The 16,731-nt window shown below is 42.2% G+C and overlaps 1 protein-coding gene and 1 non-coding gene across 2 annotated transcripts; one reads left to right on the top strand and one right to left on the bottom strand.

Moving 5' to 3' along the window:
- Nucleotides 1-2,802: 2,802 nt before the first annotated feature.
- LOC139413800 (transmembrane protein adipocyte-associated 1 homolog) lies at nucleotides 2,803-14,362 on the top strand. The gene is made up of 11 exons (XM_071161568.1): nucleotides 2,803-3,009; nucleotides 3,502-3,667; nucleotides 4,486-4,618; nucleotides 5,012-5,098; nucleotides 6,734-6,806; nucleotides 7,561-7,640; nucleotides 7,802-7,912; nucleotides 8,230-8,290; nucleotides 9,644-9,746; nucleotides 11,623-11,703; nucleotides 12,042-14,362. The coding sequence occupies exons 2-11, from the start codon at nucleotides 3,516-3,518 to the stop codon at nucleotides 12,301-12,303; spliced, it is 1,143 nt and encodes a 380-aa protein (XP_071017669.1). The 5' UTR covers nucleotides 2,803-3,009; nucleotides 3,502-3,515; the 3' UTR covers nucleotides 12,304-14,362.
- A 594-nt stretch (nucleotides 14,363-14,956) lies between these two features.
- Nucleotides 14,957-15,011, bottom strand: LOC139414512 (U7 small nuclear RNA). Its single transcript, XR_011634889.1, has one exon. It is a non-coding gene; the product is annotated as a U7 small nuclear RNA (small nuclear RNA).
- Between the last annotated feature and the right edge of the window lie 1,720 nt (nucleotides 15,012-16,731).

Below are 16,731 nucleotides of genomic sequence, written 5' to 3'. Positions count from 1 at the left end.
AGTAACCTATAATGACAAAACTAAAACAGGTTTTTAGAAATGTTTACAAATGTATTACAAATATTTAAAAAATCACATTTATATTTGTATTCAGACCCTTTGCTATGAGACTTGAACGTGAGCTCAGGTGGATCCTGTTTCCATTGATCATCCTTGAGATATTTCTAGAACTTGATTGGAGTCCACCTGTGGTAAATTCAATTTATTGGACATGATTTGGAAAGGCACACCCCTGTCTATATAAGGTCCCACAGTTGACAGTGTATGTCAGCAAAAACCAAGCCATGAAGGAATTGTCCGTAGAGCTCCGAGACAGGATTGTGTTGAAGCACAGATCTGGGGAACCAAAGAATTTCTGCTGCATTTAAGGTCCCCAAGAACACACTGTCCTCCATCATTCTTAAATTGAAGAAGTTTGGAACCACCAATACTTTCTAGAGCTGGCTACCCAGCCAAACTGAGCAATCGGGGAGAAGGGCCATGGTCAGGGAGGTGACCAATAACCCGATGGTCACTCTGACGAGCTCTGTGGAGATGGGAGAACCTTCCAGAAGGACAACCATCTCTGCCTTTATGGTAGAGTGGCCAGACGGAAGTCATGACAGCCCACTTGGAGTTTTCCAAAAGGCACCTAAAGGACTCTCAGACCATGAGAAACAAGATTTACTGGTCTGATGAAACCAAGATTGAAGATGGACACTATCCCTACGCTGAAGCATGGTTGTGGCAGCATCATGCTGTGGGGATGATTTTCAGCGGCAAGGACTGGGAGAATAGTCAGGATTGAGGGAAAGATGAACGAAGAAAAGTACAGAAAGATCCTTGATGAAAATCAGAGTGCTCAGGACCTCAGACTGGAGGAAGGTTCACCTTCCAACAGGCCAACAACCCTAAGCACATAGTCAAGACAACACAGGAGTGGCTTCGGTACAAGTGTCAATGTCCTTGTGTGGGCCAGCCAGAGCCCGGACTTGAACCTGATCAAACATCTCTGGAGAGACCTGAAAATAGCTGTGCAGCGACGCTCCCCAACTAACCTGACACAGCTTGCGACAATCTGCAGAGAACAATGGGACAAACTTCCAAAATACAGGTGTGCCAAGCTTGTAACATCATACCCAAGAAGACTCGAGGCTGTAATCGCTGCCAAGGACACCCCTTGAGACAAGGGGTGTCCTTGTCTCATCGCGCACCAGCGACTCCTGTGGCGGGCTGGGCGCAGTGTACGCTAGCCAAGGTGGCCAGGTGCACGGTGTTTCCTCCGGCGCATTGGTGCGGCTGGCTTCCGGGTTGGATGTGCGCTGTGTTAAAGAAGCAGGTTGGTTGTGTATCGGAGGACGCATGACTTTCAACCTTCGTCTCTCCAGAGCCCGTACGGGAGTTGTAGCGATGAGACAAGATAGTAGCTACTACAACAATTGGATACTACGAAATTGGGGAGAAAAAAGGGGTAAAATGAAAAAAAAAAAGAAAAGTGCTATTTACATGTGAAAAATGAATGTCATATGCTATAGGCCTATTGTTTACCTTTTTGTTGCAGACACTTGATAATATGCAGCTGTTTTAAAGGGCAAATCCACAGATGAAACAATAACAAAACAGTTGACCCGCCTCTTTTGGTAAAAAGCTGAGGGATGGGCTTGGATTAATAGACATAGCTATGGATGCAAGGACTGACCATCCATGATATAAAAATTATAGTTTTAACCATGTTATGAGGCTTGTTAACATTTATAAAAGAGTGTGCAAAGCTGTCATCAAGGCAAAGGGTGGCTACTTAGTCTTAAATATAAAATATATTTTGATTTAACACTGTTTTGGGGTTACTACATGATTCCATATGTTATTTCATAGTTTTGAATACTTCACTATTGTTCAACAATGTAGAAAATTGTTTTTAAAAAATAAAGAAAAACCCTTGAATGAGTATGTGTCTCCAAACTCTTGACTGGTACTGTATGTTTTTTTCTTTTTTTTACTGACAAATAAAATAAATCAATCAATCCAAACTATGCAGCAGCTAATTGATGAATGGATAGAGACATCTGTTACAAAACACCAATAAGTTGAATTACTTTCAGAGATTGCCAAGCCTTTCATACAAGGTTGGAGGGGGAATTTTCTGTTTGTTGAGATTGACATAGTCTATTTATTGTGGTGTTGAATACTCAAACCATGATAATGAAGTGCCCGAAGTCGGTATGCTTTGTTTATTGGTTGTGTGGTTTATTGGCACAGAAACCTGTTGGTAGAAAATATGTTTTATATATTTTATAAATATGGCATCAAAATGTTAAATCTAATTTCCAACCAAGCTGATCTTTATCTGCAGCCGGCTCTAATTGTAGTTTAATGGAACAGGTAGGGAGGTTGAGCTGGTTGGTCTGTGGTAGTTGGAAAACCCTCAACCTTCTGGCCTGTAGCCCAATGTGGCTCGACTTTTCCACAAAAGCATGCTGAAGTGGCAAAGTCGATATCCACGTTCCCTCCCACCAGTACATTTCGATCTGTCCCTTAATGTTAGAGCTTGTCTTCAAAGACAAGATGCAATACTGGCAACCTAAATAGTTTATTCATATAGCTGTAATACGAATTGTACAGTATCGCATATTACTGGTTACTTATCATGATAGCTACTAATAATTGCAATAATGATGCTTATTTGCATTTTTCACGTTTGCATATGGCGTTCCCTAACCTGAACCAAATCGAAGTGAAAGGGAGAATCTCAATCGCACAATTTTCGCATCTTCTCAAAACCCATTGTAGGAGAAATTCAGGGACACGGGACCTCGCTTTCTCATCCACAGTTTTGAGAAGGAGGCGAAGAGAGATGACGCGAGGGTAAAGAAGTGAAAGCGGTTTGTCAGGTGACTAGCTGGCTCGGATAATTCATGAATTTAACAGTCGACAAAAGTATGATATCTAGGTTGTTTGTACCAACATTATTGTCCGCGAAAAGTCCTGCACAATAAACAATTTCCCCCTGAATTTGAGACTACTGAAACGGTAAGATGATTGTTAGCGTGCTAAGTTATGTTATTCAGTTTTGACGTTAGCTAGTTAACTTTTTCTTATCTACTAAAAGTGTAAGTTGGCTCTCTAACGTCAGCATTTAACTTAGTAACTACTAACTTACTGTTAGATGCGTCAGTCAGCATTATACTTAACGTTAGCAAGCTAACGTTACTAGTAGCCAACTAAGTTAACAGCAAGTTTCGTGACACTGACCGGTCCTTCCACCGTATCGGTGGATGTTTACCGCCTGACGTGGAGAAAGACCAGATTGAACAGACAGCCAGTAATTTAAGGTTGTGTGGCTACAGAGCTGACACAACAAGCGTGTCGAAGAAACCCTTGCTGAATAATTTCCCAATCTATCTGCATCTGTAAATATACCTACGTTAGGGAACAAGAAAACCGCTATTAATTGACCTTGAATAACAACAACCCATTGTGGCAATTGTATCCCCTGTAACACATATCTGCCCCTACTACTAGGCTTTGAACGCATTATGTTTGACACCGTGACTGCGGGGGTGATGATTGCGCAATACAATGGCAGTGTATTGCCTACCTCAGTGGAGAACACATCAGCAACACCAACCTGGGGACCAGAGCCTCACAGATGTTTGCAGGTCCTATACGAGGACATTGGCGAGTTAAGGTAAGCCAGTTAGGGCTGTGTTGGTCCTGTCACTATAATTGTGCTTCTTTACAACGTACTGCATTACCTCAATGCAACATTTTGAAACATGTTAAGAGGAGGTGTCAGCTCAGGTGGGACATTCACATTGCTGGAACTGTTGAGTTGTGTATTTAGTGTGGTTGTAAAGACTGTAGTGTAGGAAGAACAACACTTTCTCTTTTGAAATAACAACCATATACACTGTAGAAAACAAACTGAGTTTCCATGACAGACCAAGAAAATCCAGGTGAAAGCTATGATCACTTATTGATGTCACCTGTTAAATATACTTCAATCAGTGTAAATAAAGGGGAGGAGACTGGTTAAAGAATGATTTTTAAGCCTTGAGACATGGATTATGTGTGTGTGTGCCATTCAGAGAGTGAATGGGCAAGACAAAATATTTAAGTGCCTTTGAACGTGGTATTGTGGTAGGTGCCAGGCTCACCAGTTTGTGTCAAGAACTGCAAAGCTGCTGTGGTTTTCACGCTCAACAATGTTCTGTGTGTATCAACAATGGTCCACCACCCGAAGTTGTAGTCAACATGGGCCAGTATCCCTGTGAAATGCTGTCGACGCCTTGTAGAGTCCATGCCCTGACAAATTAAGGCTATTCTGAGGCCAAAAGGGGGTGCAATTCAATATTTGGAAGGTGTTCCTAATGTTTTATACACTGTGTAGACTGCACAGCAGGTGACAAGGTTTGGATTGGTCAATAATAAGGGTTGAGTTTCACAGCCCAAGCTTCCAAGACATGTTCATGTCCTTTTGTCTGTCTCTCCCCATCTCCCCATCAGAGTGCGGTTTTGGGACCTCATGCTGCTCATTCCCAATGTAATCTTCTTCATGTTCTTGATGTGGAAACTGCCCTCAGCCAGGGCTAAAGTCACACTCACCTCCAGCCCCATCTTCATTACCTTCTACATTCTGGTAGGTAACCACTTATATCCAATCTCTGGAAATAGGACTTGTGCAGATAAGAGAAGTGTAGACATATACAAAAAGTAGGCTCTTGCTAGATTTTTTAAAAGGCTAATTACATGTAGTTTGACAGCTCTTTGACATGCTTCAGATGCTGAATAGAGAATTGAGCAAAAATAAAGGGATAACATAGTGGGTTAACTGAATTCATATTGATTCATTTCACAATATCAGATGGTAATTGCTATCTCAAACATGTGTTTCAGATATTGGTTTTCTACCTTACACTGATATGAACACAATGACACTGACAAATATGGATAATGACGAACCTGTTTGCCCCCACTGCCCACAACCCCTCTTTTTTTTATTTTTATGGATGTCTGACCCTTGTCCTCCCAGGTTTTTGTGGTGGCAGCGGTGGGAATCACCCGTGCTATCGTGTCCATGACCGTTAGAGCATCAAGTTCTGCCACCATCATTGACAAGGTAAGGCCACATGTAGGGCATAAATGGTGACACACTATGAACCACCTGTGCTCAAGCTACTTACAGTGCCTTCTATCCCACTTGTAGTGTGAAATAGACTTTCTGTCATCATTCAAAACAGCTAAAGGCTCTTTGCAACAGCTGTTGTAGATGCACAAAGACTTTGGATTTGTAATGCACTACACACAGATGAACGTTATATGGAGGTAGATCATAAGTCAATGAGTGTCCCCGGCTTCAGCCCATCTTGCGTGAAAAGGGGTACCCAGAGGGACTTTCGGATCCAGAAAAGCATAATATCACAGGACATTTCACACGATGATTATCTCAGAACAGAAAGAGGGCAGTCAGATGTCTGCTATGATCAGGACAAACATGGCAGATATCTGAGTGTTTCTTTCTTTTCTGAGATGGTCATCTTGTAGTGTCCTGAGGTAAAATGTGTTTTTTTATAGGTTGCTGTGATAAAAAGGATAGAGGGGAAAGGGGGATACCTCGTCAGTTGAACAACTGAAATGTGTCTTCCGTATTTAGGGCTGTGAAGGGCTTTGGCGTACTGCATTAGCATCGAATAGCCCCCGCGATATGCAACTTTTCAGGGAGGTCAGGAACTAATATACACAGTCAGTTAGAAAAGCGAAGGCTAGCTTCTTCAAACAGAAATTTGCATCCTGTAACACTAAAGTCCACGTCATCCCCAAAGCCAACATGTCCTTTGGCTGCCTTTCATTCCAGTTCTCTGCTGCCAATGACTGTAATGAATTACAAAAGTCACTGAAGCTGGAGTCTTATATCTCCCTTACTAACTATAAGCATCAGCTGTCAGAGCAGCTTACTGATCACTGCACCTGTACACAGCCCATCTGTAAATAGCCCAGCCAACTACCTCATCCCCATATTGGTATTTTTTTTGTTGGTCTCCCAGTATCTCTACTTGCACATCATCATCTGCACATCTATCACTCCAGTGTTAATGCTAAAATGTTAAAATGCTAAAATTATTTCGCCACTATGGCCTATTTATTGCCTTACCTCCCTAACCTTACTACATTTGCACACACTGTATATAGATTTTTCTATTGTGTTATTGACTGTACGTTTGTTTATCCCATGTGTAGTAACTCTGTTTTTTGTCGCACTGCTTTGCTTTATCTTGGCCAGGTCGCAGTTTTAAATGAGAACTTGTTCTCAACTGGCCTACCTGGTTAAGCGAAGGTGAAATAAAAAATGGAAAAAAATCGACATTCACGTCTTCGGCGCCTGGGGAACAGTGGGTTAACTGCCTTGCTAAGGGGCAGAAGGACAGATTTTTACCTTGTCAGCTCTGGGATTCGATCCAGCGACCTTTTGGTTACTGGCCCAACTCTTCCAACTGCCAGGCTACCTGCCGACCTGCACACCTTTGAGAATGTGGATAAATCCAAAACAGAGGCTAAAATGCAAAAATATTAATAATTTATTTGGACGTCATGATGCCCAAAAAGTGCGTGGTGCAGAAAAGAGCATACATAAAATGACACTGCTCTGAGGAGAGCGGATAAGTAAAAGAGAAATGCAGATTAAGGAAAGGTGAAGAGCCGCAGAGGCGTTTTGAGACGACTGAGATTTACCTCTTTTCAATGTTGTCTCCTTTAGGTGCTGTGGGAGATTAGCCGTTTCTTTCTGCTCACCATGGAGCTCAGTGTTATTATCCTGGGACTGGCTTTTGGTGGGTCTTCCAATAACCACCACAGTATTTTGATTCATAACGACATCTCCTGCAACTCAAATCTACTGTACAGTAGCCTGGTCCCAGAATCAGCTTATGCTATCATGTCAACCGCTTGATAGCCTGGGTGCCAGTCTGTTTCCGCTAACTGTAAAATATATGAAAACAAACACTACCGAAGCACATGCTAAATACAAAGATTTCTTAGGACAATATGGAGAAGTACATGACTAATGTGTGTGTGTGGACAGGGTACTAAAAACAGCACATTAGTTAAACAAATGTGCAAGGTACAGTCAAAATGTTTAATGATCTGCAAAACTAAAACACTTCCTGTCGGCCCGTCTCACTTCTGCTGTGAGACTAACACTTGGGATGACTTGGTCACCGCAACTGGTATGACTACAGTCACACATATAGCCATGCACTGTATAAGCAGAGGTGGATATATGAGTTGTTTAAACTTAATGTGTCCTTAGAGGGGGGTGGGAATAGGCTGTATGCAGTTTTTGGCATAGCCAGGGGTGTCAGGGGTGTGAGCAGGACAGATTTCTATTATTGTTTCATCAGGAAAAATCATATTCCTGATTATTACTACAGCATGTAAAATTATGTTTTTATTTGAATTGGCATGGTGGAATCATCGTCATATTACATTCACTTTGTGTTCGTTTCCAGTATTAAAGACCAACGCACTCAACTCCTTAGTGGTGCTGTTGAAAGCAAGGCTTCTAAACGTTTCCTCTGTTGACAGGCCACCTTGAGAGTCAGTCCAGTATAAAGCGTGTGCTGGCTATCACTGCTGTACTGGCACTGGGCTACTCGATCACACAGGTAAGACTAGAGTCCTGAATGCTGATTTTTAGTTTGACGATGTTTTACATTTTTACTATGTTCCCTACGGAACAAGACCCGGATGTTAGACGCTGAACCAATCACAGCTCCATAGATACCACGTTTCCTCTTAGCTAGGCCTATTCCCCTTGCACCCTCAGGGCACACTGGAGATCGTGTACCCCGACGAGCACCTGTCTGCCGAGGACTTCAACATCTACGGCCACGGAGGACGCCAGTTTTGGTTGGCCAGCTCTTGCTGCTTCTTCCTGGTGAGCGGCTAGTGGCTGCAAAGCAAATGCAGTGCTTTGAATAAAATAAAATAAATCTTATTAATGTAATTGTATAAAATATAAAGTTAACTTGTGTTCAAATAATACACGGACAGAGAGGATTTTAATCAGTCATGTGAGAAAGGGTAGAATTGAACATGCGTGTTCCACACATTTGGACCAGCAATTTAGCCGTTTCATAGTTTGGATTGGAACGAAAATAAGCACCAATGTGTCCACCACTGTGAACACAAAGCACTAACTGAATAAACTGTTTGAGAGTACAAAAAGGATAACACTGGTCCTTTTCCTTCCAGATCTACTCTTTGGTTGTCATCCTTCCCAAAACCCCGGTGAGGGAGAGAATATCTCTGCCATGTGAGTAATTGGGGCATTTTATTCACCAAGCAAGCTACACAACATGGCCAAAAGTATGTGGACACCTGCTCGTTGAACTTCTCATTCCAAAATCATGGGCATTAATGTCCCCCTTTTGCTGCTATAACACAGGTCCCCCTTTTGCTGCTGAAACAGGAAAGGGCCTTCCCCAAACTGTTGCCACAAAGTTGGAAGCACAGAATCATCTAGAATGTCATTGTATGCTGTAGCGTTAAGATTTTCCTTCACTGGAACTAATGAGCCTGTCACAAACCATGAAAAACAGCCCCAGACCATTATCTAAACGTTACATTTGGCACTATGCATTGGAGCAGGTAGTGTTCTCTTGGCATCCGCCAAACCCAGATTCATCTGTCGGACTGCAAGATGGTGAAGCGTGATTGATTACTCCAGAGAACGCGTTTCCACTGCTCCAGAGTCCAATGGTGGGGAGCTTTACACCACTCCATCCGACGCTTGGCATTGCACATGGTGATTTTAGGCTTGAGTGCGGCTCCTCGGCCATGAACAGTTCTTGTACTGATGTTGCTTCCAGAGGCAGTTTGCAACTTGGTAGGACTGATGATTTTTACTCCCTTCAGCACTCGGCGGTCCCATTCTGTGAGCTTGTGTGGCCTACCACTTCACGGCTGAACCAGTGTTGCTCATAGATGTTTCCACTTCACAATTACAGCACTTACAGTTGACCGGGGTAGCTCTAGCAGGGCACAAATTTGACCAACTCACTTGTGGCACGTCCTAAGACGGTGCCATGTCGGAGGTCACTGAGCTCTTCAGTAAGGCTATTCTACTGCCAGTGTTTGTCTATGGAGATAGCATGGCTGGGTGCTCAATTTATATACACCTGTCAGCAACGGTTATGGCTGAAATAGCTAAATCCACTAAGTTGAAGGGGTGTCCACATACTTTAGGCAATGTGTATAGATGGCAGAGGATTTTTTACAGGGTCCTTTCCTCATCTACCACAGTGCTTTTTGACTATCTCTTATGTTAATGTTTAGCTGGAGAGTGGCCTAGTGTTCTATACAGCTGTCAACATTCTACAAGGAAAGAGCCACATAATCAACATTATATAATCATTAACCAGATTACCCTGGATACCAGACATAGATGAGTGGTAACTCAGTTCTAGAATGTTGTCATTGATGATAATGAATCTAAAAATCTATTGACATATATTCACATTCAGAATAGTTTAATTGATTGTTTAGCCATCCAGAGACCAATGTTCAAATGCACAGTATCTAGTTTTTAGGAGTGGTCTGCAGTAGATTCTATAGCTGCAGAGCTAATGCACACCCCTTGTTTCCTCTTGGTCCCCTCCCTCCACAGCTAAGAAGAGTTTTTATGTGTACGCTGCCATTCTGTCCCTGCTCAATCTGGTCCAGGGGCTGGGCAGTGCCCTTCTGTGTGCCGGCATCATAGAGGGGCTCTGGTGAGTGGCTGCTTCTGTGTGTAGAAGGATGTGCTGGAGATTCAAGAGTTTGTTAAGCAAAAGCGTAAAAGACTAAATCATCAGACTACGATTTATTCTAATGAAGATCAAAACAGGCTTGAAAACATTCTTATCAATCACACTTTGAAACATTTATCACAGCGCGTCGTCCCATTTCTTTAACATCTGTGTTTAATCAGTCAACTGTAGCCTAAATGGAATGGATTTCTCAAGGTTTTTATCTGCTGGCCTGTTATGGTAGTGTTATGTAGACCTTATAGCTGATGGACCAAGTACATAATAACTGGTGGTCCAAGTAAAAAGGACATATCTGAAATTCACTTTCCCCTCAAAGCGGAGCGGCTTGTTTGGCGTGTCCATGTTCTGATGTTTTCTGTGTAGCCGAACTGAAGCCAAGTGTTATTCTGGTGCCGGCCTATGGAGCTCTTCAAATTGTATTAGTCACATGAGCCGAATACATTAGGTGTAGACCTTACAGTGAAATGCTTACTTACGAGCCCCTAACCAACAATGCAGTTAAAAAAAAAATACAGATAAGAGATAAGTAACAAGTAATTAAAGAGCAGCAGTAAAATAACAATTGCGAGACTATATACAGGTGGGTACCGATACAGAGTCAATGTGCGGGGGCACTGATTATGTACATGTAGGTAGAGTTATTAAAGTGACTTTGCATAGATGACAACGGAGAGTAAGAGTGGTGTAAAGATGGGACGACAATGCAAATAGTCTGGGTAGCCATTTGACAAGATGTTCAGGAGTCTGATGGCTTGGGGGTTTAAGCTGTTGAGAAGCCTCTTGGACTTAAACTTGGCGCTCCGGTACTGCTTGCCATGCGGTATCGAAGAGAACAGTCTACACTGTTGTGTCATTGGCAAATTTAATGATGGTGTTTGAGTCATGCCTGGCCGTGCAGTCATGAGTGAACAAGGAGTGCAGAAGGGGATTGAGTACTCTGACCCCCACTGTGTTGAGGATCAGCGTGGGGGATGTTGTTACCTACCCTTACCACCTGGGGGCGGCCCATCAGGAAGTCCAGAATCTAGTTGCCGAGGGAGGTTTTTAGTCCCAGCATCCTTAGCTTATTGATGAGCTTAGAGGGCACTATGGTGGTGAACACGGAGCTGTAGTCAGTGAATAGCATTCTCACATAGGTGTTCCTTTTGTCCAGGTGTGAAAAGGCAGTGTGGAGGTCAATAGAGATTGCATCATCTGTAGATCTGTTGAGGCGGTATGCAAATTGGAGTTGGTTTAGGGTGTCTGGGATGATGGTGTTGTGATTCATGACCAGCCTTTCAAAGCACTTCATGGCTACAGATGTGAGTGCTAGTCATTTAGGCATGGTGATAGAAATTTTGTAAAACGGATTTAAGTTTCCCTGCATTAAAGTCCCCGGCTACTAGGAGTGCCGCCTCTGGGTGAGCGTTTTCTTGTCTGCTTATGGCGGAATACAGCTCATTCAATGCTTATTTACAGCCAGCCTCTGACTGTGGTGGTATGTAAACCGCTACGAAGAATACAGATGAACACACTCTCTTACCAGATGCCGCTGTTCTATCCTGCCGGTACATCTTCTAACCAGCCAGCTGTATGTTGATATTGTCGTCGTTCAGTCACAACTCCGTGAAGCATAAAATGTTAGTTTTGAATGTCCTGTTGGTAGTTTAATCTTGTGTAACTTGTAGATTTTATTCTCCCAAGGATTGCACGTTTGCTAGAGGAATGGAGGGAAGTGGGGGATTATTCAATCACCTACGAATTCTCAGAAGGCAGCCTGCCCTTAAGGTACGGCTACTGCGTAGGGGTCCCAGTCAGCCCCCTGTTAAAGTTTGATGTGTTTCTGTCATTTGAGCAGCTGCGTAGATGCCACCACCTTCATCTACTTCTCTGTGTTTGCCCCACTCATCTACGTCACCTTCCTCAAAGGCTTCTTCGGGTATGTAGATCAAAGGCCAAAAACTATGGCTTTGTCTGAATGTTACTTGATGTCAAATCCTTGCTTCCGCTGTCCTTTTCTTTTTTGATCAATTCCTCGAGGCTCATTGAGGAGGGTTCAAAGGAGAGGTCTTAGATCCTCTGATCCAATGCGCTTTGAGATGAATTGAGGAAAGAAGGATGGAGGACACGGCAATGTTCTCAAATTTATATTTGGTCACGTTTTACCTTGTGATACAATCTCTCTCTCCTGTCGTCTTTGGTCTCTTTATCCCTCTCACTTTCTCTCCTCTCCCCTCTCTACCATCTCTCTTCATCCTTCTCTCCTTCTTCCTCTAGCTCAGAGCCCAAGGTTCTCTTCTCCTACAAGTGCCAGGTGGACGAGCCTGACGACCAGACGGATGTCCACCTGCCCCCCGCCTCAGGCCTGGGCCACAAGGAGCAGCTGGAACGGGGCTCCTTCTACCCCGGCACCCAGATAGATGGCCTGACTGCTGCAACCATGGGTACCGGCATAGCTGCTTACCTGGACAATGTGGCCTCTGGTCCTTTTGGTCCGGGCAGCATAAACAGCGACCGCTGGAGAGCCATCAACGCCTGAGAGGAGAGGAAATGAGGAGGCTGGATAGGGGATGTTGGACTTGTTGAGTGGAGAAGTTGAAGTTTGCTATGGCTCTCTCTCCCTCCGGAGACACTGTGAATTGATTTCAGCCCCTGTCTGTTCTCCATTTTGGATCTTGCTGCCTTGTCCATTCTGGCTCAAACATTACATTTTCCGCCAATACCTGCAGGGGATATTTCTACAACTTCAGTCAAGTATTTTCCCTCCTGTAAATGCGTGTGTGGCTGACCAAGATAAGAAGATAATGTAAAGGTAATGTCCGATACATTTCCATCGAAGAATTACAACTATAGTCCATTAACTGTGGCCTTGTATTAGATTTGTAATCGTCTCGTATTGAAAAACTGCCTCGCTCCCTTTAGGCCAGCCCTGTTCTTATCGAGCTAGGAGCCTTCTCTAAATTGCATCACTCAATGATTCAAGTGTGCTTAATAATTTTTTTAAATGTTTGATATCAGTGCTCACCCCCCCCCCCTACCCCCTCTTGTTGATGATCGAAATCCTACAGTGTAAAATCATGTACAAATTGAAGACCTGTTTGGCTTGAGTCTACAGGGACTTGGTATGCCATGTCAGATAATTAGCAGTGCAATTGGCATCTATGTAACTTGATGCTGGGAGAGACTCAAAATGGACGCCATTCCTCACCCGCATCGCCTCTACCTGTTTTATTTATTTTAGTGACTGCTTGGTTTTATGTCGATAGGTAGTTCCATCAGCTGATCATTCCTGGTATTAAAGGTGCTTATGACTTAGGTAAAACTTTCCAATCAAATGAGATGGAAAAGGCAGGAACAGCACTTGTGGCGAAACAATGTTTTTTTTTTGTGGACATTTTTATTTCAAGAAATATTTATGCCCATATACATTGGATTCAACCCAAAAGTGTGTTTTTTTTAAACGATGTAAAATGTGTTTTCACTATATGAAATTATTGATGAAGTCACCTTATGGGGTTTCCCTTGTGTTCTTTATAGTCAACCCTGATTTCGTCACAAAGAAAGAGCAACTTTTAAACAAAGTCCATCTGCTTGCTCATGATGCTCAACGCAAACTAAATACCAATTTTCATGAAGCCCTACTTTCTTGCGTTAATTCCTACTTGTATGTCTGCTGTGAACTTAGTAGCCCACCACACATGGCTTGCTGGGAAACCAATTCTATTGGTGCCTGAAAAGGATGTCATTCCAGTTTGTGTGAATTACGATGTCACTTTTTTGATTTTAGTTTTGTTTATGCCCCTCTTGATTTTGTCACTATATTCATTTCGCCAAAAATGATGTTTGCTATGATAAAATGTGAAGTGGGTGAAGTTGTTCATGTGACATAGCATCCAGTGGAGGCTAGTGAGGGGAGGATGGCTCATCATAATGGCTGGAACAGAGTAAATGGATTGGAGACCATGTGTTTGCTGTATTTTATTCCAGTCATTACCACAAGCCCGTTCTGCCCAATTTAAGGTGTCATCAACCTACTGTGATAGCATCACTACGTAATATAAGACATTTATTTTATTCATAAGCGTAAGCCACCACAAATCAGTCGTTTTATATTGTCATTGTAGTATTTTATACAAGTCTTCTGCTTTGCTCTTCCCAATACCTGCCCTGCATCAACAAACTCTGTTGCTTGCTCTCAAACACTGCCTTATATTTCTAGAGAAATGTCGGAAGAGTTGCGTTTGAGGTACGAAATTATACTATACTCAAATTATCATGAGTAAGGTCTCTGGGTGTGGGTTTCAAGTGCAGTCATGTTAAAGACTGAATCAAATATTTAAGATGGTAAATGAAAGAACTTTGAAAAAGAGTGAGGATACGTGATGCCAGAAATTTGTAAAGAATTTATAGCTCAATGATACACTATTAAAAGAAAAGAACGGTGATGTGTTTCAGCATTCCATGAGAGACTATTTAAAATATGCTTCCTTTTCATTCCTATAGCCTGCCCGTATGTATTTTCTTTGGACCGTGTCTCCCCTTGGTGTTTTGTTGTGGTATTGCAAATGGAAAAGCGGTCCCAGTAAATGTTTCAGTTGTGCATGGCATGCAGTGTTTCAGTTGTCTGGGGTTAGCCAAAACTGAATGTATGGCATACAATTGTGTATATATATTTTTGACTAACCAATCATCTTTCTTGTACAAACATGCACAACATTTGGAGATTTAGATTTCTGGGAGGCAGGGGATGCCTATGATGCATGATCAAATGTAATGGCATTCTGATTATTTTATCCACCTATACTGTGGAGAATACTGCATGTCCTGGAAAAGTGACCTTTCCTTTTGGAGGCCCTAAGCAAGATTTGATTTGAAGGGGGGTCACTTCGGATGCATAGCATTTTAGTGGCCCCCCTCTTGATGGTGGAGAGACTTTTTTTTCTCTTTAAAAAAAAAAAAAGTAAATTTCCTGTAGTTCTACACATTTTGCCATGGGGTCTCACATGACAAAATTCTAAAGTATACTTTGGTATAAATACAGAGAATGGTATATTTTATACTATCGTGTTCACTGTAGTGTTTTAACATTATTGTAGTGTTTTTGCGGACATGACTAGTATACTGTAGTGTGTTGGTGGACATTTCTGTAGTATACTGTATTTACTACAGTGTTTTTATTTTATCTTGGACATGTGGGCGCTTTCTCATTGAGGAAACCTACAGGACAAATACTAAAAGAGCACATTTTCCAAAACCTGTAGGTAGGACTGGAGTCTGAATGAGTAGTTCAAAGTTTCTGCTCTTTTCTATAACCTGTAGGGAACACAATATATACACAATATACTTGGCATGTAAGATTTTTTTTTGTGTTTTTATTTTGAGGACATTACTTTAGTATTTACTAGTGTTTTCTGGGGGGATAATACTGTATTTCCAATAGTATACTACAACATTCTATAGGAAGTACTACACATGATCGAGGGATACTTGTGTTGTGTATTCTACTTTATAAACTGGGTGGTTCAAGCCCTGAAAGCTGTGGTATGTCACACCATATACCACATGTAAGAAAAATGTACTTTTTACTCTTCTAATTACGTTGTTAATCTGTTTTATAATGGCAGTAAGACACCTTGTGGGTTTGTGATATGTGGCCAAAATACTACAGCTAATGGCTTTTTCTAGGCACTCCACGTTGCGTTGTGCATAAGAACAGCCCTTAGCATATTGGCCATATACACTATATATACAAAAGTATGTGGACACCCCTTCAAATTAGTGGATTTGGCTATTTCAGCCACACCTGTTTGCTGACAGGTGTATACAATTGAGCGCACTGCCATGCACAGCTCAGTGACTTTCAACATGGCACCGTCATAGGATGCCACCATTCCAACAAGTCAGTTTGTCAAATTTCGGCCCTGTTAGAGCTGCCTTGGTCAACTTGTAAGTGCTGTTATTGTGATGTGGCAATGTCTAGCAGCAACAACTGCTCAGCCACAAAGTAGTAGGGCACACAAGCTCACAGAACAGGACCGCTGAACCACGTAGCAACATCAGCCCAACTGTATTCTCGGTTCCCCCAGCCCGCTATGCGTTGTGGTCTGGCCAGCACGCAACACTGTAGCAGCTGGTAGGCTACAATAAGAAAATTAAACTTTTAACCGTAATAGAGCTCGCCAGCTTGTAGTCCTATTACCCTGAAATGGGTTACCTCTAGTTCGTTCAGCCATCTCTAGGGGAAAATTAATGGGGAAAGAATAGTATTTTGGAATAAACACCAAAAATAAGGTTTGAGGATAATATAGGCTTTGGAGATTTTATTTGTTTTGTTCTATGATATAATAGCAGTTAACATGACCACTACATAAATGCTTTAAAATTCACAAAAAGTGAGCTGATGAATATTATCTCATAGAACAAAACATATAATATCTCCGAAGGGTGAACTTCCCCTTTAATTATCTATAAAAGATTGTACAGTTTTATAACCACCTATAAGTAATTATGCACCCTTCTAGTCAGTTTCAGAATACATTAGAAGTGTATTATAAGGCATTAAAAAGAATGTTGCAAATGTACTTCATAGAAAGTGTTACCCTTAGATTTTATCAGGGTTTCCTTTTTTACACAACCTTAGACTTTGAACACCTACTTCATATATTCTAACTCACATTTGAGAAGGTTCATTATTTGATTGTTTCCATATTAAGGGGCCTAACCTAGGAACAAAAATCTGTCCTCTCTTGAAGATGTTCTCTCTCTCTCCCTTACCTCCCTCACTCGCTCCCTTTAACCCTACTCCTCTTGCAGAACCAGGAAGTCCCTCCCCCTCCCACACACTCTCTTCTGAGCAAACAAAACTGATCTGAGTCTCTGTGTCTGTCTGTTTGCGAGTGAACAACAGTTTACATGTCTCAACAGGGAGTTCTGCTGGACCAGGACCTGTTCTGTCTGTCTGGATATA

Source organism: Oncorhynchus clarkii, chromosome 7 (assembly GCF_045791955.1).
Source record: "Oncorhynchus clarkii lewisi isolate Uvic-CL-2024 chromosome 7, UVic_Ocla_1.0, whole genome shotgun sequence".
NCBI lineage: Eukaryota > Metazoa > Chordata > Actinopteri > Salmoniformes > Salmonidae > Oncorhynchus > Oncorhynchus clarkii.
The sequence above is the reverse complement of the archived record's forward strand: the minus strand, read 5'-3'. Positions and strand labels throughout refer to the sequence as shown.